The sequence below is a fragment of the Macaca thibetana genome, chromosome 7, assembly GCF_024542745.1.
Source record: "Macaca thibetana thibetana isolate TM-01 chromosome 7, ASM2454274v1, whole genome shotgun sequence".
NCBI lineage: Eukaryota > Metazoa > Chordata > Mammalia > Primates > Cercopithecidae > Macaca > Macaca thibetana.
In genome coordinates, this window is record NC_065584.1 from 165,127,841 (window position 1) to 165,153,051 (window position 25,211).

The window sequence follows — 25,211 nt, forward strand, 5'->3', positions numbered from 1 at the left end:
CAGTATTAAGCGATAGTGGCAAAAAGTTACTGTAGTATATACTGTACTTCTCTAATAATTTCATAGCCACCTCCTATTGCTATTGCAGTGAGTTCAGGTGCTGCAAGTATCCACTTAAAATGCCATGCATTTTAATCGTCACTGATCACCTCTGTTTCAGCAGTTTGTCTCTGTAGTAAATTGCCTACCACAGTAAAAGGTAATCTCTTGTGGTTCTCATGTATTTTTCATCGTGTTTAATACCATACTGTAAACTTTGACTAATACCATAAGACTCATACAAAGTGTCAGTACTGATACTGGAAGTGCTCCCAACAAGAAAAGTCTGACATTACAAGAAAAAGTTGAATTGCTTGGTATGTACTATAGATTAATGTCTGCAGCTGCTATTCTGCCATTTCAAGAAAAATGAGTGATGTCTGCCATTTCAGTATAAATGAATTCAGTGTAAGGACTGTTTAAAAAAAAAGGAAATCTGTGAAGCCGTCTCTGCAGCTATGCCAGCAGGCACAAAAACCTTGTACTTTTTTATGCAATACCTTTTTATTTTGTATTGACAATGCAGCTTTTATGTGGGTGCAGGATTGCTATAAAGAAAGGCATACTATGATTCAAGAAAAAGTGAAGTCATTACATGACAACTTTTAGATTCTAAAACTGGAGACTTTAATGCTTGCAAAGGATAGTTTGATTTTTTTTTTTTTTGAAGTGGAGTCTTGCTCTGTCATCCAGACTGGAGTGCAGTGGCACTATCTTGGCTCACTGCAACCTCTGCCTCCTGGGTTCAAGCAATTCTCCTGCCCCACCCTCCCAAGTAGTTGTGATTACAGGTTGTGCGCCACCATGCCTGGCTAATTTTTGCATTTCTTTAGTAGAGACAGGGTTTCACCACATTGGCCAGGCTGGTCTCAAACTCCTGACCTCAGGTGATTCGCCCACCTCAGCCTCCCAAAGTGCTGGGATTATAGACTGGAACTGCCGCACCTGGCTGGTTTGGTAATTTTAGAAAAAGGTTTGGCTTAAAAAAAGTCAAGATAACAGGAGAAACAGCTTCTGCCAAAAAAGAGGCAGCAGGTTCCCAAACTACATTAAGAAAGTTCCCAAACTATATAAAGTTGTTGGAGAAAGAGTATCTGCCTGGACAAGTTTTTAATGCAGACAAAAGTGCCCTATTCTGGAAGAAAAAGGTCACAAAGACATTTATAAATAAGAAAAGTGAATACTAGGACTTAAGGCAGGAAGAGATAGTCTAACTTTACTGTTTTGCGCAAATGCAGTTGGGTTTATGATCAGGACTGCCCTTACCTATAAAGCTGCTAACCCGAGTCTTGAAGGGAAAAAGATAAACACCAGCGGCCAGTCTTTTGGTTATACAACAAGAACACCTAAACAATATGAACCCTTTCTCGTAATTGGTTACATTAATGCTTTGTCCCTGAAATCAGAAAGTACCTTGCCAGTAAGGGACTGCCTTTCAAAGTTGTTGGGTTTTGTTTTGTTTTTTTTGTTTGTTTTTGAGATGGAGTTTCACTCTTGTCGCCCAGGCTGGAGTGCAGTGGCGCAATCTCTGCTCACTGCAACCTCTTCCTCCTGGGTTCAAGCGATTCTCATGCCTCAGCCTCCCTGGTAGTTGGGATTACAGGTGTATTCCACTATGCCCAACTAATTTCTTTGTATCTTTAGTAGAGACAGGGTTTCACCCTGTTGCCCAAGCTGGTCCCAAACTCCTGATCTCAGGTGATCCGTCCACCTCAGCCTCCCAAAGTGCTGGGATTACAGGCATGAGCCATAGCTCCTGGCCTAAAGTTGTTTTGATATTGGACAGTTGCCCCTGGCCACCCAGAACCTCCTGAGTTCAGCACTGAAGGTGTCGAAGTGATATGCTTGCCCCCAGAGAAGCATCTCTAATTCAGTCTCTATGTCAGGGGTCATAAAGACCTTTCAGGCTCATTACACATGGTACTCTGTGGAAAAGATTGTCAGTGCTATGGAAGAGAACCCCAATAGAGGGAACATCATACCGTTGAAGATACCATTATTGTTTAGAAAAAGATGTGAAAGCTAAGAAGCCTGAAACAAATTCTTGCAGGAGAAAACTGTGTCCAGATGTTGTGTGTGACTTCACAGTATGGAAATCATGGTAGAGATTGTGGATATGGCAAGAAAGGTTGAGGGTTAAGGATTTCAAGATGGGGATCTTGGAGACATTCAGGAGCTAATAGACACCAAACCAGAAGAATTAACAGAAGATGACTTGATGGAGATGGCTGCTTCCAAACCACTGCCAGACAGTGAGGAAGAAGACATAGGAAAAGCAGTGCCAGAAAACAAATTGACGCTAGACAGTCTGACAGAAGGGGTCTGATTATTCAAGACTGCTTTTCACTTCTTTTGCAACATGGGCTCTTCGGTGATATGAGAACTAAAACTAAAGCAAATGGTGGAAAAAGGATGTCGGTACCATGTAGAAACATTTTTAGAGAAACAAAAAAGCAGAAAAGTCAGAAATTACATTGTATTTCCATAAAGTTACACCAAGTATGTCTGCGTCTCCAGCCTCCCCTTTTACCTTCTCCACTTCTGCTAACCCTGAGACAGCAAGACCAACCCCTCTTCTACCTGTTCAATGTGAAGACAAGGATGAAGTCTTTTATGATGATCGACTTTCACTTAATGAATAGTAAATATATTTTCTCCTCGTGATTTTCTTAATAACATTTCCTTTTCTCTAGCTTACTCTATTATTAGAATACATTATATATTAATAATATAACATACAAACATATAACACAAAATATGTGTTAGTTGACTATTTATGTTACCAGTAAAGCTTCTGGTTAATAGGCTATTAATAGCTCAAGTTTTGGGGAAACATAAAATTATACATGGATTTTTGACTTGTAGAGGGGTCTGCATGCCTAAACCTGGCATCCTTCAAGGATCAGCGGTACTGTGGTTAGTTGGAAAGTAGTTGCAGCTATGGATAGTTAAAATGTATTGTTGACCATGTGCCAGGCATTGTGCTGAATACTTTGCATAAAAATTGAACTTACAGAAAAGAGTAGGTAAGATTTTGAGCGGAGCTTTGCTTTAGGAAGATTATTTCTGGTTAAGGAATGGGTTGGAGATGAAAAAGAAAGGAAGTTAGAGTTTAATATCAAAGATACTTCAAGATCAGGCATAGTGGCTCACTCCTATAATCCCAGCACTTTGGGAGGCCAAGGTGAGAGGATTGCTTGAGGCCAGGAATTCGGGCTCAGCCTGGGCAACATAATGAGACCTCATCTTTAAAAGAGAAAATTTAAAAAGATGTTTCAAATTTACCCATACCTTAGCACATGTGTATTTAAAGAATACAAATATGTCCCAGTGCGGTGGCTCACACCTGTATTCCCAGCACTGGGAGGCCAAGGTGGGAGGATCACCTGAGGCCAGGAGTTCAAGACCAGCCTGGACTACATAGACTCAGTCTCTACAAAAAATTTTTTTTTTTTTTTTTTTTTTTTTTTTTTTTTTTTTGAGACGGAGTCTTGCTGTGTCTCCCAGGCTGGAGTGCAGTGGCGTGATCTCGGCTCACTGCAAGCTCCGCCTCCCGGGTTCACGCCATTCTCCCGCCTCAGCCTCCCAAGTAGCTGAGACTACAGGCGCCCGCCACCACGCCCGGCTAGTTTTTTGTATTTTTAGTAGAGACGGGGTTTCACCATGTTAGCCAGGATAGTCTCGATCTCCTGACCTCGTGATCCACCCGCCTCGGCCTCCCAAAGTGCTGGGATTACAGGCTTGAGCCACCGCGCCCGGCCACAAAAAAATTTTAAAAATTAGCTGAGCATTATGGCATGTACCTGTAGTCCCAGCTACTCAGAAGGCTGAGATGGGAGGATTGCTTGAGCCCACGAGGTCGAGACTGCAGTGAGCTATGATTGCACCACTTCATACTAGCCTGAGACCCTGTGTCAAAAAAAAAAAAAAAAAAGTGTGTGTGTGTGTGTGTATATATATATATATAGCCCCCAGAGAAGCAATATATATATAAGCAATATATATATAAGCAAATATATATATACTATATATACATATAAGACATTTAAAAATATATGTATTTAATATTAAAGATAGCCTTTCTAGGGCTGGACATAGTGGCTCACGCCTGTAATCCCAGTACTTCGGGAGGCTGAGGCAGGCGGATCACAAGGTCAGGAGACCTAGACCATCCTGGCCAACATGTGAAACCCAATCTCTACTAAAAATACAAAAATTAGCTGGGTGTGGTGGCGTGCACCTGTAATCCCAGCTACTCGGGAGGCTGAGGCAGGAGAATGGCTTCAACCCAGGAGGCGGAGATTGTGGTGAGCCGAGATCGTGCCACTGCGCTCCAGCCTGGCGACAAAGTGAGACTCCGTCTCAAAAACAAAAAGAAAAAAAAAAGCCTTTGTAAATCTCACAAACCCTCAGACTTCATGATTAGAAGGGTGAGATTTAGTAATTTTCATCTTGTCCAATCTGTCAGTCTAATACGGTGTTGTTTGCTTCATTTTAAATTCATTATTATTAACTTACAAATATGTCTTTGAAGTTAAAAATGTAGCAATGGAGGTTAACATCAAATATTAGCGTTTAAAATATTGATTCCTGTGCTCCATTTCCAACAATTGTATCATACCATAAAATTCTAATTTGGGGGAGCAGGACCAGTTTTATATAAAGACTGGCCGCACCCATTACATCTTGATTTTGGCTTTAACTCCAGGCATTTTCTTAAAATAAAGTAGCATTTATTGTGTGTTTTACCATATGTTCAGCATTAAATTCATTCCTCCTTTAATCCTTACTTATTATTATTCCAAAATTACAGATGCAGAAACTCAGGCTCAGAGAGGCAAATTTGCCTTCATTATTAGTCAGTAGATTCACACTGAGGCAGTCAGATTCTAGATCCCATGCTCTTTACTTCTCAACTGCAGTACAGTTCACATCTCCATTGGAGGTTAGCAGAGTAAAGCAAATATTGAAGCTGTGTTCTTTGTTAACAGTTCTTTCAGAAGCATTATTTGATCTTTCTTAAATAAATGCCAAGACTGCCTTCTGACAGTAGGCTTATTCTCACATTGTAGTGTCTGGATTTGAAAAATGTTTTACATTTTCAACCTAGCAACTGTGTTTTTGTTAAGAAGTAATTGTTAGGCCGGGCGCGGTGGCTCAAGCCTGTAATCCCAGCACTTTGGGAGGCCGAGACGGGCGGATCATGAGGTCAGGAGATCGAGACCATCCTGGCTAACAAGGTGAAACCCCATCTCTACTAAAAATACAAAAAATTAGCCGGGCATGGTGGCAGGCGCCTGTAGTCCCAGCTACTCGGGAGGCTGAGGCAGGAGAATGGCGTGAACCTGGGAGCTGGAGCTTGCAGTGAGCTGAGATCGCGCCACTGCACTCCAGCCTGGGCCACAGAGCCAGACTCGGTCTCAAAAAAAAAAAAAAAAAACAAAAAAACAAAAGAAGTAATTGTTGCCATATCACAGGTGAAGAAACTAGCTCAGAGGAGACTTGCTCTAGGGCAAACCTACGTTTGTAGATAGGAACAAGAAATGAAGCTCTCAGGTAGTGAATAAGAATGTAGTTTGTGAGACAGTGTATTTAGAATGATTCTTTAGTTTACATTGCTGCCCTAAATATATTGTGCTGCTCAGTATTAAGTATGCCGAAGACCTTAATATTTCATCCTTCAACTCATGTATGTGTATTACTCCATTTTCAGGGTTTGAATGCCGGTGTGGAAATGTTTACTGTGGTGTACACCGTTACTCAGATGTACACAATTGCTCTTACAATTACAAAGCTGATGCTGCTGAGAAAATCAGAAAAGAAAATCCAGTAGTTGTTGGCGAAAAGATCCAAAAGATTTGAACTCCTGCTGGAATACAAAATCCTTGAGCATCTGCAAACTAAAAATTGACTTGAGGTTTTTTTTTTCCTAGTCATTGGGAATGTAGAGCAGTGTGTCTTGCATGTCATCGGAAGAATAGATTTTTGTTTTGATTTTGTTTTGGTTTTGTTTTGAAAATGACTCTGAACATTTATTTCCATTGCAATTTCTGTGGCTGAGAAGACTTAAACTTTACAAGTATTATCCTTTTAAGATCATTTTAATTTTAGTTGAGTGCAGAGGGCTTTTATAACAAATGTGCAGAAATTTTGGAGGGCTGTGATTTTTCCAGTATTAAACATGCATGCATTAATCTTGCAGTTTATTTTCTCATTGTGTATGTATATATCGCTTTTCTCTGCAGCACGATTTCTCTTTTGATAATGCCCTTTAGGGCACAACTAGTTATCGGTAACTGAATGTATCTTAATCATTATGGCTGCTTCTGTTTTTTCATTAACAAAGGTTATTCGTATGTTAGCATATAGTTTCTTTGCACCCACTATTTATGTCTGAATCATTTGTCACAAGAGAGTGTGTGCTGATGAGATTCTAAGTTTGTGTGTTTAAACTTTTTTTTGAGCGAGGGAAGAAAAAGCTGTATGCATTTCATTGCTGTCTACAGGTTTCTTTCAGATTATGTTCATGGGTTTGTGTGTATACAATATGAAGAATGATCTGAAGTAATTGTGCTGTATTTATGTTTATTCACCAGTCTTTGATTAAATAAAAAGGAAAACCAGAATGCTCCCTTGTATTACTTTTTCTCTTATTCTTTCTGGTAGTTAATTTTATTTCTTGGTCTTTCAGTTTTCTGCTTTCCTCATTTTGTAAGAGAACTGCCATTATTTGTCTCACATCTATTTGTGACTAAGCTAATGATCATAAATTGTAATTTTGTATTCCTCTGAATTGAAGACAGCATATCTTCAAAGGCAAGCACTCCTCTCTGTTACTTAAATGTATTTTTTAGTCCTTGTCTGATTCCCTTTTCTACACTGTCATACTGAATTAACATCTAATAGAAGCTTTTTCTTGTAGGATTAGAGAAATTTTAAGAGTATAATTCAAGCTGCAGGGCAGTTGTAGAATTGCGGAGTAGAAAGACCCTGTGAAAGATTATTTGTCCCATGGTTTTCAAATGTGTCTGGTAGCCAAACATTTTTAAACATGAAATGTCATATGAAACAGATGAAGGCAATAATTTTACAATATAAATTTCTCAGTTTAAAATTATTGGCATGTTCTGTTTAAATAAACAATGGTTTAATTATCAAAATCTGTAAATTGATCACATTAACAGATTATAAAGAGAATAAACTGTTACAACTATCTTAATAGATTCAGGTAAAGTAATAGAATTTAACACCCATTCGTGATAAGAAAAATTAAACTTGATAAATTAAGACTAGAAAGGAATTTCCTTAAGCTGATAGTTCTGTGTGAAATAAACTAGCCAAATGAATGCAAAAGCAAGCATCAATTAAAAAGAGGAACTTCCTTTTTTTTTTTTTTTTTTTTGTGACGGAGTCTCACTCTGTCGCCCAGGCTGGAGTGCAGTGGCCGGATCTCAGCTCACTGCAAGCTCCGCCTCCCGGGTTCACGCCATTCTCCTGCCTCAGCCTCCCGAGTAGCTGGGACTACAGGCGCCCGCCACCTCGCCCGGCTAGTTTTTTGTACTTTTTAGTAGAGACGGGGTTTCACCGTGTTAGCCAGGATGGTCTCGATCTCCCGACCTCGTGATCCGCCCGTCTCGGCCTCCCAAAGTGCTGGGATTACAGGCTTGAGCCACCGCGCCCGGCCGGAACTTCCTTTTAAAGTCAGAAACAAAGATGACTGCCCACTATTACTGCTTACTATTCAAAATTGTGTTGGAGATTATAATCAGTGGAGCAAGACAAGATAGAAAAATGATAAGAGGCCGGGCGCGGTGGCTCACGCCTGTAATCCCAGCACTTTGGGAGGCCGAGGCAGGTGGATCACAAGGTCAGGAAATCAAGAAAAATGATAAGAAAAGAAGTAGCACTTATTTGCACATTATTGTTTTTATAGAAAAATCATGAAATCGCCGGGCGTGGTGGCTCAAGCCTGTAATCCCAGCACTTTGGGAGGCTGAGACGGGCGGATCACGAGGTCAGGAGATCGAGACCATCCTGGCTAACACAGTGAAATCCCGTCTCTACCAAAAAAATACAAAAAACTAGCTGGGCAAGGTGGCGGGTGCCTGTAGACCCAGCTACTCAGGAGGCTGAGGCAGGAGAATGGCGTAAACCCGGGAGGCGGAGCTTGCAGTGAGCTGAGATCCGGCCACTGCACTCCAGCCCGGGCGACAGAGCGAGACTCCGTCTCAAAAAAAAAAAAAAAAAAAATCATGAAATTACTAGAAATAATAGGGTTTAGTTAGGTAGCTAGATACAACATTAGTTTTTAGAAGACAGTTGCGGCCGGGCACGGTGGCTCAAGCCTGTAATCCCAGCACTTTGGGAGGCCGAGACGGGCGGATCACGAGGTCAGGAGATCGAGACCATCCTGGCTAACACAGTGAAACCCCGTCTCTACTAAAAATACAAAAACTTAGCCGGGCGAGGTGGCAGGCGCCTGTAGTCCCAGCTACTCGGGAGGCTGAGGCAGGAGAATGGCGTGAACCCGGGAGGCGGAGCTTGCAGTGAGCTGAGATCCGGCCACTGCACTCCAGCCTGGGTGACAGAGCGAGACTCCGTCTCAAAAAAAAAAAAAAAAAAAAAAAAAAGAAGACAGTTGCATTTCTTTACACCAGTTACCTAGAAAACCAGGAAACACCATTTGACAATAATATCAGAATCTTGGTTACCTAGGAAATTGACAATATATGTTGATGGCCTCGTCAAGAAAGAATTCTAAAACATTAAGGGATAAGAACTCAGTAAATAGATGTAGTGGATAGGAAGACAGTATCAAAAAATGTCATTTGTCCCTCAATAGGCATAGATTCAAGGTAATACCAATCAAAATTCCACTTGTTTTTTTTCGTGGAGCTTGTTTAGTTGATTCTAAAAGTAAAAGTTAAAAAGAGCAAAAGGCTAGAACACTTCAGAAAAGAACAGGGAGACAGTGACTTGTCCTGCTAAATGTCAGGACTCACTGTGAAGGCTTGTTTGTTAAAATAGCATATTACTAGCTGATGGGGACAGACAGATATCCGAATTGAATAGATTGCCCGTGCATGGACTGAACTTTGGAAAGAGAGAGGTGGCATATTACATTCAGGAAAGGAGACTGTTCGATAATTAGAGCTAGAAGAAATGGTTTTCTGTATGGAAAAGGAAAAATCCTGTTATGCCATAGGAAAAAGTTAAGTACTTCAATGTGAAACAAAACTTGAAAACTCTCAGAGAAAAAAGATGACTGCCTGTTACATCTTAGGATAGAGAGACTCCTTGGCCAGACACAGTGGCTAACGGTAATCCCATCATTTGGAGGCCAAGGTGAGCAGATCACTAGTTCAAGACCTGGCCAACATGGTGAAACCTTGTCTCTACTAAAAAATAAAAAAATTAGCCAAGCGCAGTGGCACATGCCTGTAATCTCTACTACTTGGGAGACTGAGGCAGGAGAATCGCTTGAATCCGGAGGCAGACGTTGCGGTGAGCCAATACCGCACCACTGCACTCCAGCGTGGGTGACAGAGCAAGACTCCATCTCAAAAAAAAAATCTCAAGGCACAAAGCATACTATAAATGTATTATTAATGAATTTGTCTTTTAAAAGGATATTTTATTCTCTGAAAATGCATTAAAGTATCTTCAAAGAATGTGAACAGACAAGTTACAAGGTGGGAGAAGTTCCACTGCAAATGAAGACTACAATGAGATACCTTTTTATACCCATTCAAGTATCAAAAAATTAAAAATCTGTCAATATATAGTGTTGGCAGATTTCTGCATGTTCTCTTGCATTGCTGGTGTTAGTGGAAAGTGGTTCAATCCTTGACAAAGTTTCATATTACCTTTTAAAGTGGAATTTTTACATACCTAATAGTCCAGAAGTTGCACTCCCAAGTGCATACCCAAGAAAAACTTGCACATAGATAAATGGGGGACCACAGCCCAGAGCAGTGGCTCAAGACTGTAATCCCAGCACTTTGGGAGGCCAAGGTGGGTGGATCAGGAGGTCAGGAGTTCGAGACTGGCCTGGCCAAAATGGTAAAATCTCGTTTCTACTAAAAATACAAAAATTAGCCAGGCGCTGTGGTGGGTGCCTGTAATCCCAGCTACTGGGGAGGCTGAGGCAGGAGAGTCGTGTGAACCCAAGAGGCGGAGAATGCAGTGAGCCGAGATCGCACCACTGCACTCTAACCTGGGCGACGGAGTGAGACTCCATCTCAGAAAAAAAAAAAAAAAGATAAATGGGGGACCCCTACACGAAGTTCTATAGTGCTGTTTACAAAAGCAAAATCCCAGAAACAAGTCTTCAAATCCCCACTGAAAAAGAGTGCATGAATATAATGTGATATATTCATACACTGGAATAATACACAGTAACCAAAACTGATCCATAGTGATACAACAAAACAGAAGCATATTATGCAAAAAAGTCTTAAAGTATAGTAAGTTTTAGAAATACAGGAAGAAGTACAGTATAGTAAGCAAAACTGGTCTCAAAATATGAAACATGCTCACTTCAAAATACATTTGCATGTAATAGATTTTTTTTTTTAAATGGAGTTTTGCTCTTGTTGCCCAGGCTGGAGTGCAATGGCACAATCTTGGCTCACCGCAACCTCCGCCTCCTAGGTCTGCCTGCCTCGGCCTCTCAAAGTGCTGGGATTACAGGTGTGAGCTGCCGTGTCCGGCCAGTAGATAGATTTTATGTAAAAAGCAGGATGGTGATGATGAAAAAATTCAGAAAAATGCCCTTAGATGAGAGGTGGCAAGGGATGCGCTAGTAAGTGGTACTATATGGTCAAAGCTCCAGCTTTTTTGGTGTTATTAGAGTCAGGATGCTTATATTAGAAAACTAAAAGAGGCCATGTATGAACTAATGCTGAGAGTGTCTGGAACCAAGGATTATGATTAATCCAATATTCTGTACCTGAAGTCCAAAGTATCAAAAGAAGAAAGTTAATTATAAAGCTGTTTTGGTGATCACATTTTAGAACTTGAAGGTTATGCAAGGAAAGGTGTTGAACCAGCCTCAGCATTCAATTTGTATTTCTTTTTTAAATTGTCACACACAAAAAACATTCACAGTCTTCCAGTTTCACTACACCTAAATACACTGTTAATCAAGAGTTTTCTCGTACTTCAGTCTTCCATACTAATTTGTCTCGGATGTTTGTGCTCAAGTCTGGTGCAAAGTGTCCTCTCTCCTAGTTATCCTACAATGCTAACTTACACTGCACAGTGCAGTCTTGAAATCATTCCTTTACTTCAACCACAATTCAAAGCCGTGTTTTTTTCTAATGTGAAAACAGTTTTTACTAAACTGACAATGGCTATACTTCCCTTTCTCATAGTTTCCAGAACATGATGCCAAGACCAGCTTGGTCATGGAGACCCTAACCCAGCAGCGGTAGAGGAATGAAGACAAAAGACACAGAAATAGAGTGCAGTGTGGGATCAAGGGGCTGACAGCCTTCAGAGCTGAGGGACACAAACAGTTTGACCCACATATTTATTGACAGCAAGCCAGTGATAAGCATTATTTCTATAGATTACAGATTAGCTGGCCGGGCGCGGTGGCTCAAGCCTGTAATCCCAGCACTTTGGGAGGCCGAGACGGGCGTATCACGAGGTCAGGAGATCGAGACCATCCTGGCTAACACGGTGAAACCCCGTCTCTACTAAAAAATACAAAAAAACTAGCCGGGCGAGGTGGCGGGCGCCTGTAGTCCCAGCTACTGGGGAGGCTGAGGCAGGAGAATGGCATAAACCCGGGAGGCGGAGCTTGCAGTGAGCTGAGATCCGGCCACTGCACTCCAGCTTGGGCGATAGAGCAAGACTCTGTCTCAAAAAAAAAAAAAAGATTATAGATTAGCTAAAAGCACTTCTTATGGGAAACAAAGGGACAGACTCTGACTTGTTATCTGCAGCAGGAACATGTCCTTAGCTGTTCTAAGATCACTCAGGCACAGATCACTCATGCTATTGTTTGTGGTTTAGGAAGGCTTTGAGCAGTTTTCTGCCCTGGGTGGGCCAGGTGTTCCTTGCCCTCATTCCAGTAAACCAACAACCTCCAGCATGGGAGTCATAGGCATCACAAGCATGTCACAGTGCTGCAGAGATTTTGTTTATGGCCTGTTTATGGCCAGATTTGTGGGGCCTGTTCCCAGCATGTCCCCCTTCTTGTTTTTGCAGGGCAATAAAAGCAAAGGCAGCTTTATCACAGTGAGCTGCTTCTCGCAGGAGTAGGGATCCGCATCTGCAGACTACACAAAGACAACAGATTAAGAGCACAGCCATCATAGAAATCACAGAGCCTCTGAGGGTTTTTATCTATTTGAAGGATTTATGGCTGCCAATCCATCTGCAGCTCCTTCAAGCACTCTAGTTCCTGGCGTTAAGGTCAGGTGTGCCTGGGATGCTTTAAATATTTGTTCTCTTAAATTTTGCAACATCTAAAGACAAGTTTGTAGAGTGTCCTTCTAGACGCTGTTTTATCCTTTCCCATTCATGTTCTGATTCATTATAAGGGTGAGGAGTGATACAAAAGTCAGAAGTATTCCTTCCAGTCGCATTTTAGCTATGTTCTATATTCCAAACTAGCTGCTCAGTCTCCTAGCCACATTGCAGTTTGTTGGAGATCTTTGATTTGATTAACTATCTTTTGGTCTATTTTAGTTTGAGAGTTCCACAGCAGACTAGAATTCTTTTGCCATTTATTTACAAAATCTGCTGTCTACACTGATGAATGTAGCGCAACTCCAGCTGCTGCCGCAGTAGCTGTGACAGCGATCAGTCCCATAATTATCAAGATTAAAGTAGCAATGAAACGCCAAGAGCATCTCAGAATTTTCTGAAGAATTTCAGTAATAATACGTACAGAGGGAGAGGCTTCCCAAGGATGGGAAAGCTTCACCAGTAACCATACTCCTTCTCGAGCTCTCACTACTAGGATAGAATGATTAGTATTAGGAAGAGTTCACACAAGAGAACAATCTAGAATGATTAGTATTAAACAAGGAAGAGTCACACAAGAGAACAATCTACATTCCTGGCAAGTTACATGATAATTAGGGATGTCAAACTTTAGATCGCCCATTACCAACAGAAAAGGAGGGTGAACACAACTTTATATCCAAATTGTATTGTTTTCAACAAGTTCTAAAATGTAATTAGAATTATATTGTGATGGCGGCCGGGCGCGGTGGCTCAAGCCTGTAATCCCAGCACTTTGGGAGGCCGAGGCGGGCGGATCACAAGGTCAGGAGATCGAGACCACAGTGAAACCCCGTCTCTACTAAAAATACAAAAAATTAGCCGGGCGCGGTGGCGGGCGCCTGTAGTCCCAGCTACTCAGGAGGCTGAGGCAGGAGAATGGCGTGAACCCAGGAGGCGGAGCTTGCAGTGAGCTGAGATCGCGCCACTGCACTTGGGCAACAGTGTGTCCGTCTCAAAAAAAAAAAAAAAAAAAAAAAGAATTATATTGTGACATAGTATATTTTCCTTTTTTGATCTTTATGAGCCATTCATGTTTCAAATTGATTCATAGCTCCTACAGGGTGAGTGAGTGATACAAAAGTTTCAGAAGTATTCCTTCCAGTCGCATTTTAGCTATGTTCTATATTCCAAACTAGCTGCTCATCGTTGTGCAGCACCTCTCCTAGCCACATTGCAGTTTGTTGGAGATCTGTTTTTGATTTGATTAACTATCTTTTGGTCTATTTTAGTTTGAGAGTTCCACAGCAGACTAGAATTCTTTTGCCATTTATTTACAAAATCTGCTGTCTACACTGATGAATGTAGCGCAACTCCAGCTGCTGCCGCAGTAGCTGTGACAGCGATCAGTCCCATAATTATCAAGATGCTATTGATTCAGTCCTGGAGAAACACAAGCATAACCTCTAACCCAGTTACTATTTTACCTATTTCCCAAACTTTTTTTTATTCGGATCTAAAGTAGCAATGAAACGCCAAGAGCATCTCAGAATTTTCTGAAGCATAAATTTTTCAGTAATAATACGTACAGAGTTGTCGTTTTAGGGAGAGGCTTCCCAAGGATGGGAAAGCTTCACCAGTAACCATACTCCTTCTCGAGCTCTCACTACTAGGATAGAATGATTAGTATTAAACAAGGAAGAGTTCACACAAGAGAACAATCTACATTCCTGGCAAGTTACATGATAATTAGGGATGTCAAACTTTAGATCGCCCATTACCAACAGAAAAAAGGAGGGTGAACACAACTTTATATCCAAATTGTATTGTTTTCAACAAGTTTCTAAAAATGTAATCGTTAGCATTTTCAACTAACTGTGTAGAATATATTGTGATGGCGGCTGCGGTCTGCGCAGAAGAGGCTACCAAGACCCCTGTAATCCCAGCATTCAATTAGTTAATTTCAAAAATTGGTTTTCGGAAAGTGATTATCAAGAACACTCACGAAATCAGCTAAATGGGTTTGCCAAGTAAGCTATTTATAAAGGCCTGTTGTATTTGTGCCTTTGTAAGAGGGCGGATCACAATCTGGTCAGCGAGATCGAGAAGTCCCACATGTGAAACCCCGTCTGCTACTAAAAATGCTGAGTTGGAAAAATTAGCCTGGAGCTGGATCTATTCTATTTATTTGAGCTTTATGTACTTGGGCTGTAACTCTGTAGTCCCAGCTACTCAGGAGGCTGATGGCAGGAGAATGGCGGGAACCCAATGGGAGGCAGAGCTTGCAGTGAGCCGAGTCTGATCGAAATCGCCAATATTTCTCGAGCGGGGCAGCACAAAGCACTCCTGTGAAAATTTTTATGAGTAGGTTCAATTGCTTGCCCCTGGACTGTTTAACGTGCCTTGTGGCAACAGCGTGAAGACTCCGTCTCAAAAAAAAAAAAAAAAAGTAAAGAAGCAGTCTTTTAAATGTGACTATTAAATAAATAAATAAATAACTGAATTAATAAATTTAAACTAGACCTACAAAAACTGGTAGGGGAAAAAGTAACTAATCCTAAACATTGTAATCATTGAATCAATGACTCCTGTATGTACTTAACCACCACTCCTTTTAAAGTTTTCAAAACTAGACCTATCCTATAAGTAATTAGAGCTTGTGCTCCCCCTACCATCCCCTACACTGGAAAGGTTGGGTCCACAGACTCTTTGTTGGCACTTTTGTGAGCAGGGGGTTCTCCTGTAGAGAAATGATTGAAACGGAAAGCTCACAGCTTTTGTGCAGCATAAATCTACTGCGGCACAATCAGGAGCGCCTATGTGGCTCTGTGGGGGACATTGTAATCTGCATTGTACAGGGCCGGGGGCGCGGTGGGGTGAGGGAGTGGCCTGAGACCCAGAAATGCCCCCGCGTTTGGAATGGAGCCCGGGACGGGGGCCCCTCATGGTGTTTCCTGAAATTGGGTTCTCATCTTTATCAAACTTAGAGTGACATTGATTAGCCCAACGTTTTCCTTTTTTACATTTTGGACATATTTCAGGCTCAGTAGTTTTCTTGTTTCCCCCATCTGGTGGCCTGACTCGCTGATTTTTTCTACATTCTTTTTTAGTATGACCATGCTTCCCACAGTTGAAACAAACTCCAGGAAATGGAGTTTCCTCTAAAGCACTAAAACTCTGCATAAGTTGGTTAGTGCTAACCTTCATACCTCCTTTTCTGAGGAGCTGCTGAAGCAGACTCAAATAAGCCTCATGCCTGGTCGACCCTTGTCCCATTGTTACCCTGATGCTTCCGAGCCCCCCTTCTGACTCACCACGGGGATTGCTTAAGAGTACTCGGGTGTCCTTCAGTGTAGTTCCATGTTCTCCAACTGTCACTCCGGCGACCCTTCAACCCGGGTTTGAGCCCCACGTATGGGCACCACTTGCCGAGACCAGCTCGGTCATGGAGACCCTAACCCAGCAGCGCTAGAGGAATGAAGACAAAGACACAGAAATAGAGTGTAGAGTGGGATCGGGGGGTGACAGCCTTCAGAGCTGAGAGCCCCGAACAGAGTTTGACCCACATATTTATTGACAGCAAGCCGGTGATAAGCATTATATCTATAGATTATAGATTAGCTAAAAGCATTCCTTATGGGAAACAAAGGGACAGGCTCTGGCTTGTTATCTGCAGTGGGAACATGTCCTTAAGGCACAGATCGCTCATGCTGTTGTTTGTGGTTTAGGAATGTCTTGAGCAGTTTTCTGCTCTGGGTGGGCCAGGTGTTCCTTGCTGGTAAACCAGCAACCTCCAGCGTGGGCATCATAGCCATCACAAGCATGTCACAGTGCTGCAGAGATTTTGTTTATGGCCAGATATGGGGGGCCTGTTCTCTGCAACATCTAAACAGATATTATTGGGAATTTAGGAAAGGATACTTTGTTGTGGTGTCTTTTCAGAGACTGGCTTCCTGGCCATTTTTCCTTCTTTTTATTAACACATAAGCATCAAGATTAATTCAGAAGGCCAGTAGAATGGAAAGTCAGAATGTGGAGATGGGAGACAGAATGTAACCAATGAAAGATGTTAACATCTGGAATGAAATCAAAGTATCTATATAAAGACTCTTGAAACTTATAAGCAATTATAGTAAGATTGTAGGATAAAAGTTTAATACAAAAAAAGGTTAATATATAATACAAAAGCCAATTGCTTTGCTATATACCAGCAATGAAAAATTTGAATTTAAAATTAAAAACACCATTCACGCCAGGTGCACTGACTCACGCCTGTAATCCCAGTACTTTGGGAGGCTGAGGCGGGCGGATCACGAGATCAAAAGATCAAGACCATCCTGGCCAAGATGGTGAAACCCTGTCTCTACTAAAAATACAAAAAATCAGCTGGGCGTGGTGGCACGCGCCTGTAATCCCAGCTAGTTGGGAGGCTGTGGCAGGAGAATCACTTGAATCCAGGAGGTGGAGGTTGCAGTGAGCCGAGATTGTGCCACTGCACACCAGCCTGGCAACAGAATGAGACTCCATCTCGCAAAACAAACAACAAGCAAACAAACAAACAAAAAACACCATTCACATTAGCACCAGTAAGAGGGAATGCTTAGGTATAAATCTAATAAAATATGACAAGATCTATGTGAAGAAGATGACAAAACTAATCAAGGAAATCAAAGATAATTTCAATAAATAGCTATTTCATTTCAGTGCTAGGAAGACTCAATATTGTCAGTTCTTCCCACGTTAGTCCGTAAGGTCAATGTGATTTCAGTCAAAATCCTAGCACATTATTTTGTGGATAGCAACAAAGTAATTCTAAAGTTTATGTGGAGGGGCAAAGGCTCAAAATGGCCAATGCAATATTGAAGAACAAAGTAAAAGGCTGATGCCACCCAACTTAAACACCTACTATAAAGCTCCCATAATGAAGACTACTATTTGCAGAATATATCAGAGAGCCCAGAAATAAACCAACACAATCATAGTTAACTGATCTTTGACAAAGGAGAGAAGACAATTCATGGAGAAAGTCTTTTTCATAGGAATACTTTTTCAAGCAGTAGTGATCAGCTGTACATTTCCATGCAAAAAAAAAATGGATCTAGATACCTTGAACCTTTCACAAAAGTTAACTCAAAATTTATCATAGACCTAAATGTAAAACACAAAAACGTAAAACTTAGAATATAAGAAATTCAAGGCAACCTTGGGTTTGGTTTCGATTTTTTAAGTAAAACACTAAAAGCATAACTTGTGAAAGGAAAATAATTGATGACTTGAACTCTGTTAAAGTTAAAAACTGCTCTGCAGAAGCTGCTGTTAAAAAAATTAAAAGATAAGCCACAGACTTGGAAAAAATTAGCAAAACATATAAAGGGCTTTCATTTAACATATACAAAAAACTCTTAAAGCTTAATTGTATGAAAACAATCCAACCTAAAAATGGGCAAAATATCTGAACAGATATCTCATCAAAGAAGATACACTGAGAGCAATTAAAAAAAAAAAAAAAAGGCCTGCAGCCTCAGCTACTCAGGAGGCTGAGGCAAGAGAGTCACTTGAGGCCAGGAGTTTGAGTTTGGTCTGGGCAACATAGTGAGGCAACATAAAAAAAAAATTTTTTTTATGGGCAACATAAAAAAAAAATTTTTTTTAAATGATTTAATAAAGTACACTTGGTTAAAAAACAAAAGCATCCACAGAAAAACTTGCACACTGACATTTTAGCAGCTTTATTCTTAATTGCCAAAAATTGGAAGCAACCAAGATATCCTTCAATAGGTGAACAAACTAACTATGGAACATTTATACAGTGAAACAGCATTCAACAATAATAGAAAGGAACTTTCAGGGCAGGAAAAGACATAGAAGAAACTTAATGCATATTGCTAAGTGAAAGAACCCAATCTAAAAAGCTACATACTATATGATTCCAATTATATGACATTCTGGACAAGTCAAGACTACAGAGACAGTAAAGAGATAAGTGGCTGCCAGTGGTCCAGGGAATGAATAGAAGCAGCAGAAGGGATTTTTGGAAATTAAGAAAACAATCTCACTTACAATAGCTACCAAAAAACCCCTAACCAAACAAAACACTTGGGAATAAATTTAACCAAGGAGGTGAAGGACCTGTACACTGGTAACTAGAAAACATCAATGAAAGAAATTGAAGTAAACAGAAATAAATGAAAAGATATGGCCAGGTGCAGTGGCTCACGCCTGTAATTCTAGCACTTTGGGAGGCCGAGGCAGACAGATCACCTGAGGTTGGGAGTTCGAAACCAGCCTGTCCAACATGGAGAAACCCTGTCTCTACTAAAAATACAAAATTAAACAGACGTGGTGGTGCATGCCTGTAATCCCAGCTACTCGGGAGGCTGAGGCAGGAGAATCGCTTGAACCCCGGAGGCTTCCTTAGCCAATGACAATGATCATAATGAAGCCTATTGGGTCTCAAGGAAAAATATTCAAGAGAATAAGATAGAGAAAGACTGAAAAATTGCATCTATGTAAAGTTTATAAGGATGGAAAAGCCATGTGCATACAAATGGAATGAAAAAAACCATGAAAATATGAAGACTACATTGGTGGGATTATGGGCAATATCTTTCTTTTAAAATTCTTTCTTAATAAGTGTTGTGATGTACATGGCCAACACATTCTCTTCCAAAAAATGGGAAAGAAAAAAAATAGTATACTTCCTTGCAAGTTATTTCAAATGCTGTTTTCCAAATAGAGAACAGCTTTGGCGTTTTCAGACACTATGTATAATTAGTGGGTTGGTGAAGTCTATTTTAAAACTATGAAATCTTACTCCCTCCTCAGCCATCTCATCCCCACATCCTTTTCCACAGATACATCTGCCCCACCTCCTTTCCCTAAAAGACTTTGGTTTTCTCTCTCCAAGGGTCTTATCATTTAGGCTTTTGTTAACTTGTGTGTATTCAGCAGAAGCTCATGGCCTAGCATCCCCCACACAACACATGCTCCATAAAAAAGGAATTAAAGATGTGAGCTGCTGGTGTATCCCCATGGCCTGGCATAGAGTATGGGCTTATTGGCTATTCCTTCATTTCCTTTTGGTCAAGTTTTATATTAATGACTTATATATTATGGAGCACCTATTCTGTGCCAGGTGTTTTGCTAGGTATTGACAGAGTTGTACATGGAATAAGAAAGCTCGTGGTTTTAATGGGAAGGGGCAGGGCAACTACAGAACGTGAAAATAATTCATTGCCTTGCAGCTGAGGAGTAGCTTAAATTAGGCAAGTATCAAGTGCTGCCTGGAATGCCTCTTTATAAGGCCACCAAGTTGGGATACTCCCCTCTTCTTTTCCTCTTTCAGGAACCTACCAGAACAAGTCAGACCACCTTCATTCCTTCCCCAGGGCTGACTTAAAAGAACTGAAGCCAGTCCTTGGCAGAGCCACTCAGGGCAGGAGATGAGAGCCAAGAGGCTGTGCCCAGACTGTGCTCCTTACTAGGTGATGATCACTGGTCATGCCTGGTGGACAGGCACCAGAGTGATCTCAGGGGCTAGGAAGGGGGGCTCAACAGCGGGCCCTGCTTGCCGTACTTGCTCCTCTCAAGCCTTCTGGTTTCAGGCCCACTTAGCTCACATTATCCTGCCATCTTCCAGCCTCTTCTCCCTAAGCTGAAATGCAGAGCAACCTCCCTAACTCAGCAGTCACCGTGTCACATTCCTCAAGAATCTTCAGGGAACCCTTGCCCAGACTATCGTCTACTTTTCTAGATTTCAGCCGGCCTCCTGGCTGTTTAAAAGTGTACCTGAATCATTCACACCAACAATAACACAACAGCACACTCTCCGGTGTGTTCCAAGTGTCCTGGCTGTGGCGTGGTCTCAAAAAACTGCAGCTGACTGCACATGAGTGATTAGATTAACACCTTGAACCCACCCTAAGATAGTCTGCCTTTCCCTTCTTTCCTGCCTTCCTCTTTTTTTCTTTTCTTTTTTTTTTTTTTTTTTGAGACGGAGTCTTGCTCTGTCACCCAGGCTGGAGTGCAGTGGCCGGATCTCAGCTCACTGCAAGCTCCGCCTCCCGGGTTTATGCCATTCTCCTGCCTCAGCCTCCCGAGTAGCTGGGACTACAGGCGCCCGCCACCTCGCCCGGCTATTTTTTTGTATTTTTTAGTAGAGACGGGGTTTCACCGTGTTAGCCGGGATCGTCTCTCGATCTCCTGACCTCGTGATCCGCCCGTCTCGGCCTCCCAAAGTGCTGGGATTACAGGCTTGAGCCACCGCGCCCGGCCACCTCCTTTTCTTTCTCCCTCTCTCTCCTTTCCTATTTCTTTTTTCTTTCCTTTCCTTTATCCCCCTCCCTTCCTTTCCTCTTCTTTCCTCCCTTTTCTCTCTTTCCACACACACATAATCTCTGTATGCCAGGCATTATTCTAGGTGCTTCACAAATATTAATTCATTCCATTCTCATATTAATTTTGGGAAGTAGGAACTATTATCATCAACATTATACAGAGAAGGAAGCTGAGGTATAGAAAGTTTAAGTAACTTGTCCAAGGTTGAGCAGTTTGTCAACGTCATTTTACTACCGGCATGTGAAACAGGTGAGTTATATTTTTTAGAATATTAATTCTCATTAATTGAAGCCTTCCAAACAGGCGTAACTGTTCCGTTCTCTGAAACACAAGTGGAAGTGTCATAGCTGGACGGAGCAGCGTGGTATGCAGGGAGAAAGGACGCGACTGGGTATTCTTCTGAAGCTCAGGAAGCAGCTCCTGGGGAGAAAGTGTCTGTTTCCCGGAAGCGGACAAGAGTTCTGTTGAGCTGAAGAGCAGGGCAGCAGCTGGGGCGAGCGAGGCTGGAGTCATGCAGGGCAGAGCCTTAACTGCTAAGCTAGGGTTTGCTCTCGATAGGACCAGCTGCCCCGAGCGGAGGCTGTAACCAGATCTCCCCGATGTGGACTCGCGGATGGGGAGGGGATCAGGACGGGGGCGGGGCCAGGGGAGGGGCGGGGCTCGGGGAGTGAGGGAGAGACTGGATGACCTGGGGCTCGCAGGGCGAGGCCAGGGGAAGGGCGGGGCTCTCGGAGGGAAGGTGGGACTGGAGGACCTAGGGCTCGCGGGGGCGGGACAAGGGGAGGGGCGGGGATCGGGGAGGGAGGAGAGACTGTGAAGGACCTGAGGCTCGCAGGGGCGGGGCCAGGGGAGGGGCGGGGCTCTGGAAGAGAAGGCGAGACTGTGGAGGACCTGGAGCTCGAGGAGGTCAGGGTAGGGAAGGGGCAGGGTTCAGGGTTCGGGGGTGGGTTGTTTACGGTGAGATCAAAATCAGGCAGGAGCTTCCGGGGTCCCTGCTGTGCCACCCAGACAGGCCGTGAGGGTGGGCCGGAGGGACGGGGCCGGGCCTGACCACGGCGGCAGAGTTCAGTCCCAGTTTCCGCACGCCACCTTAGGCCCGCAGCCGTGCCGGGTGCTCGCCAGCATGTCCTTCATCCCGGTGGCCGAGGATTCCGACTTCCCCATCCACAACCTGCCCTACGGCGTCTTCTCCACCAGAGGCGACGTGAGCAGTGGGGCTTCGGCTTCCGGGCGCGGGGAGGGAGTGGAGTGGAGTGCAGTGGAATGGAGTGGAATGGAGTGGAATGAGGGGCGGGATGGAGGCTTGGGTCATTTTTCTCTTAAGATCCGTTCCGTGAGAGTGCCTGTGGGCTCGAATCCCACCTCGTGACTTTCTAGTTGTGCACATTATTTGACTTTTCAGCCTCAGTGTCCTCAGGTTTGCTGAGAACTAAATGCAAAATGAAATGAATAGTGTCACTCTCCCAGACAAGCAGAGCAAGCAGGATTCTGTTACCGGAAGCTGCAGTACGCAGGCATGCTGCCTACTCCGAGGCGGTTGCGGTGTGTTTCTCTTGCCCAAGAGGCTGGTGGTTCATCTCACTGGATAGCCCCTAACCCTAGAACCCAGGAAATGATAACCCGGTATGCGTAGCAGCTCAGAGGGGAACGCGCATGTCCTGTCTTAGAGCTGTGCGATCTAAGATGGCAAGTGTCTCTCTCTGCCTGTTGCTGGAATTCTTTCAGCTCCTGGTGTGGGCTGCCTGGCATTCCCCCACTGATCAGAAGAAAGAGGGCAGGGAAACAAACTTTGACTAAGTCAGTGTAGTCTGATTGGTAGAAATAAGTGTTTGAAAACTGGAGGTTTATGAGCAAATAGATAATAAGAGGGTCCCTAGGTTGGAAAAGCAAATTCCCTTGGATTTGTTGATGATATTTTTGGCTTAGATTTTTGCTCCCAACTTTAAAGGTACACTTCTGATTCAGCTCTGTAAGCCATAGAACCCCAGAATCAGGAAATGTTTGCTAAACGAGGGGCTTGGCAGTTGGCTTCTTCCTGGAAAGTGGGGTCCCCTCCTTCCCCCATGGCTTGTCATTGGAGGCAAGTGGCTGGCCTTTTATGAGCCTGTCTGCAGTGAGTACTTTGGTCTAGAAGAGTCAACTTGTGGTTTCATATCTGGCCAGGCTGACCAGATGTTGCAAGGACACAGAAAGTGGACACTAAATCCCCTGGAGGACACAATTTGAGGCACATTAAACCTTAACCTGTGATGGCCAACAACCTTTCCGCAGACAAAGCCCTTCCTCTGCCGTCTTCAAACACTTTGCCCTCAGCAGATGTGTCCTCCCTCACCTTTCCTGGAGCACAAATCCATTAGACAGAAACATTTGTGAGAGGCAGGCACACCCCAGTAGGGTGCTCTGACTTGCTTTCTCAGGGGAATCGAATTAATGTCCCTTAGAGTGTGGCTAGGGGCTTTCAGACACCATGTCCTGCTGTTTCAACATCAGCATGTGCAGGGCAGCCACTATAGATGTCTGGGAGAGAGAGCCCCATCCCCCTGTCCTCTGATAGAGTGCTGGGGGTGGAGAGTTGGCCCTTTGGCCGTCCAGCTGAACAAGCCTCATCTGAAACTTTCTCTGCAGGCACTGGACATTCCAACGGTGATGGCTGCCTTGCCAGGCAAGACTAGTTGCCAAGGCAAAACCTCCCTTCCCCCATGTCAGCAGTCAGCCCTTCCTAATTTGAGTGGAATAACAATGAACGCAGTCATCACTTTATTCATTTTTTTATTCAGCGAATGCTTAGGAACCCTAACTGTGGTCCAGACTGCCTGGGCTGTGAGTTGGGATCAAAGACACAGGAGACGCCTTCCTTCCATTTCTGGTTGCTCATGGACTAGTAAGGCATATGGGGTGCTCTCTGTGAAGGTAGGGGTGGTGGCCTCTGAGAACGAGATTGTAGTAGTGTGGAACTGGTTTGTCGGGTGCCTTCTTAAAGTCCCTGGGGTCTGGCCCTGCCACTGCCTCCTGGCCTCTGCTCTCTCCAGCCACACTGGCTGCCTTTGAGTCTCTGAGACATGCTAAGAGCAGCTTCCTGCCTTCGGGCCTTAGCACATGTTGTTCCTTCTGCCTGGAATACTCGTCCCTCTGCTCTCTATATGCTTGGCCCCTTCTCACTCTTTGGGACTCAGCTTAAATGTCACCTCCTAAGCACTCTCTCTGAAAGAGCTCCCAGCTGCTGCCCAGCCTTTGTTGTCTCTCACCACACCCTGTGTTTCCTTTTGCTTCTGGAGAGAAGGAACCAAGTCACTGTTCCCAGGACCTCAGCAGCCTTTGTGTAGTGCTGGTACTGAGAAGATGCTTTCTAAATGTTTGTGGCATGAATAGCGTCTACCCTGTGTCTGTTCTTGTGGTGAGAGATTTACAGATATTAATCAAATTCTCACAATAAAACTACTGTGAAGTTATTGTCCCCATTCTACAGATGAGGAAACTGAGGCCCAGAGAGGCAAAGCATCATGCTCCAGATCTCACAGCCAGTAGGAGGCGGATATGGGGTTGATCCCCACATCTGTCAGCCTCCCAGTCTGTAGGGTCCAGCCCTACGGGGCTTAGCGGGTGTTCTCCCCGTGTGTGGAAATGAGAGATTGTAAGAAATAAAGACACAAGACAAAGAGATAAAGAGAAAACAACTGGACCCGGGGAACCACTACCACCAAGACGCGGAGACCGGTAGTGGCCCCGAATGGCTGGGTGCACTGATATTTATTGCATACAAGACAAGAGGGGCAGGGTAAGGAGGTGAATCGTCCAAGTGATTGATAAGGTCAGGCAAGTCACGTGATCATGGGACAGTGGGCCCTTCCCTTTCAGGTAGCCACAGCCAGAGAGGGAAGGCAGCATACGTCAGCGTTTTCTTCTATTCACTTATTTTATTTTATTTTTTTTTTTGAGACGGAGTCTCGCTGTGTCTCCCAGGCTGGAGTGCAGTGGCGTGATCTCGGCTCACTGCAAGCTCCGCCTCCCGGGTTCACGCCATTCTCCCGCCTCAGCCTCCCAAGTAGCTGAGACTACAGGCGCCCGCCACCACGCCCGGCTAGTTTTTTTTTTTGTATTTTTAGTAGAGACGGGGTTTCACCATGTTAGCCAGGATAGTCTCGATCTCCTGACCTCGTGATCCACCCGCCTCGGCCTCCCAAAGTGCTGGGATTACAGGCTTGAGCCACCGCGCCCGGCCTCTTCTATTCACTTATAAGAAAGATCAAAGACTTTAAGACTTTCGCTCTTTCTTCTACGGCTATCTATTACGAACTTCAAAGAGGAACCAGGAGTATGGGAGGAACGTGAAAGTGGACAAGGAGCGTGACCATTGAAGCACAGCACCACAGGGAGGGGTT

At 43.4% G+C, this 25,211-nt stretch overlaps 3 protein-coding genes across 11 annotated transcripts in view; 2 read left to right on the forward strand and 1 right to left on the reverse strand.

Moving 5' to 3' along the window:
* The window catches only part of ZFAND6 (zinc finger AN1-type containing 6), an 83,409-nt gene extending 76,744 nt beyond the window's left edge, over window positions 1–6,665 (forward strand). For all 6 annotated transcript variants that reach the window (XM_050800020.1, XM_050800022.1, XM_050800023.1 and 3 more), the window contains one exon: window positions 5,753–6,665. In XM_050800020.1, the coding sequence (XP_050655977.1) occupies window positions 5,753–5,901 (149 nt within the window). In that variant the 3' untranslated portion in view covers window positions 5,902–6,665. The remainder of the gene's footprint in view (window positions 1–5,752) is intronic.
* Window positions 1–25,211, reverse strand: part of MTHFS (methenyltetrahydrofolate synthetase) — a 599,465-nt gene that overhangs the window by 289,602 nt on the left and 284,652 nt on the right. The gene's annotated exons all lie outside the window — the stretch shown is intronic.
* FAH (fumarylacetoacetate hydrolase) overlaps window positions 21,530–25,211 on the forward strand; it is a 36,136-nt gene continuing 32,454 nt past the window's right edge. Inside the window, exons 1-2 of one of the 4 annotated variants that reach the window (XM_050799979.1) lie at window positions 21,530–21,571; window positions 21,927–22,036. In XM_050799979.1, coding sequence (XP_050655936.1) covers window positions 21,956–22,036 — 81 coding nt within the window. In that variant the 5' untranslated portion in view covers window positions 21,530–21,571; window positions 21,927–21,955. Of the gene's footprint in view, window positions 21,572–21,656; window positions 21,745–21,926; window positions 22,037–25,211 lie in introns of those variants that run through there. The other 3 variants (XM_050799977.1, XM_050799978.1, XM_050799980.1) reach the window with 3 other exon arrangements.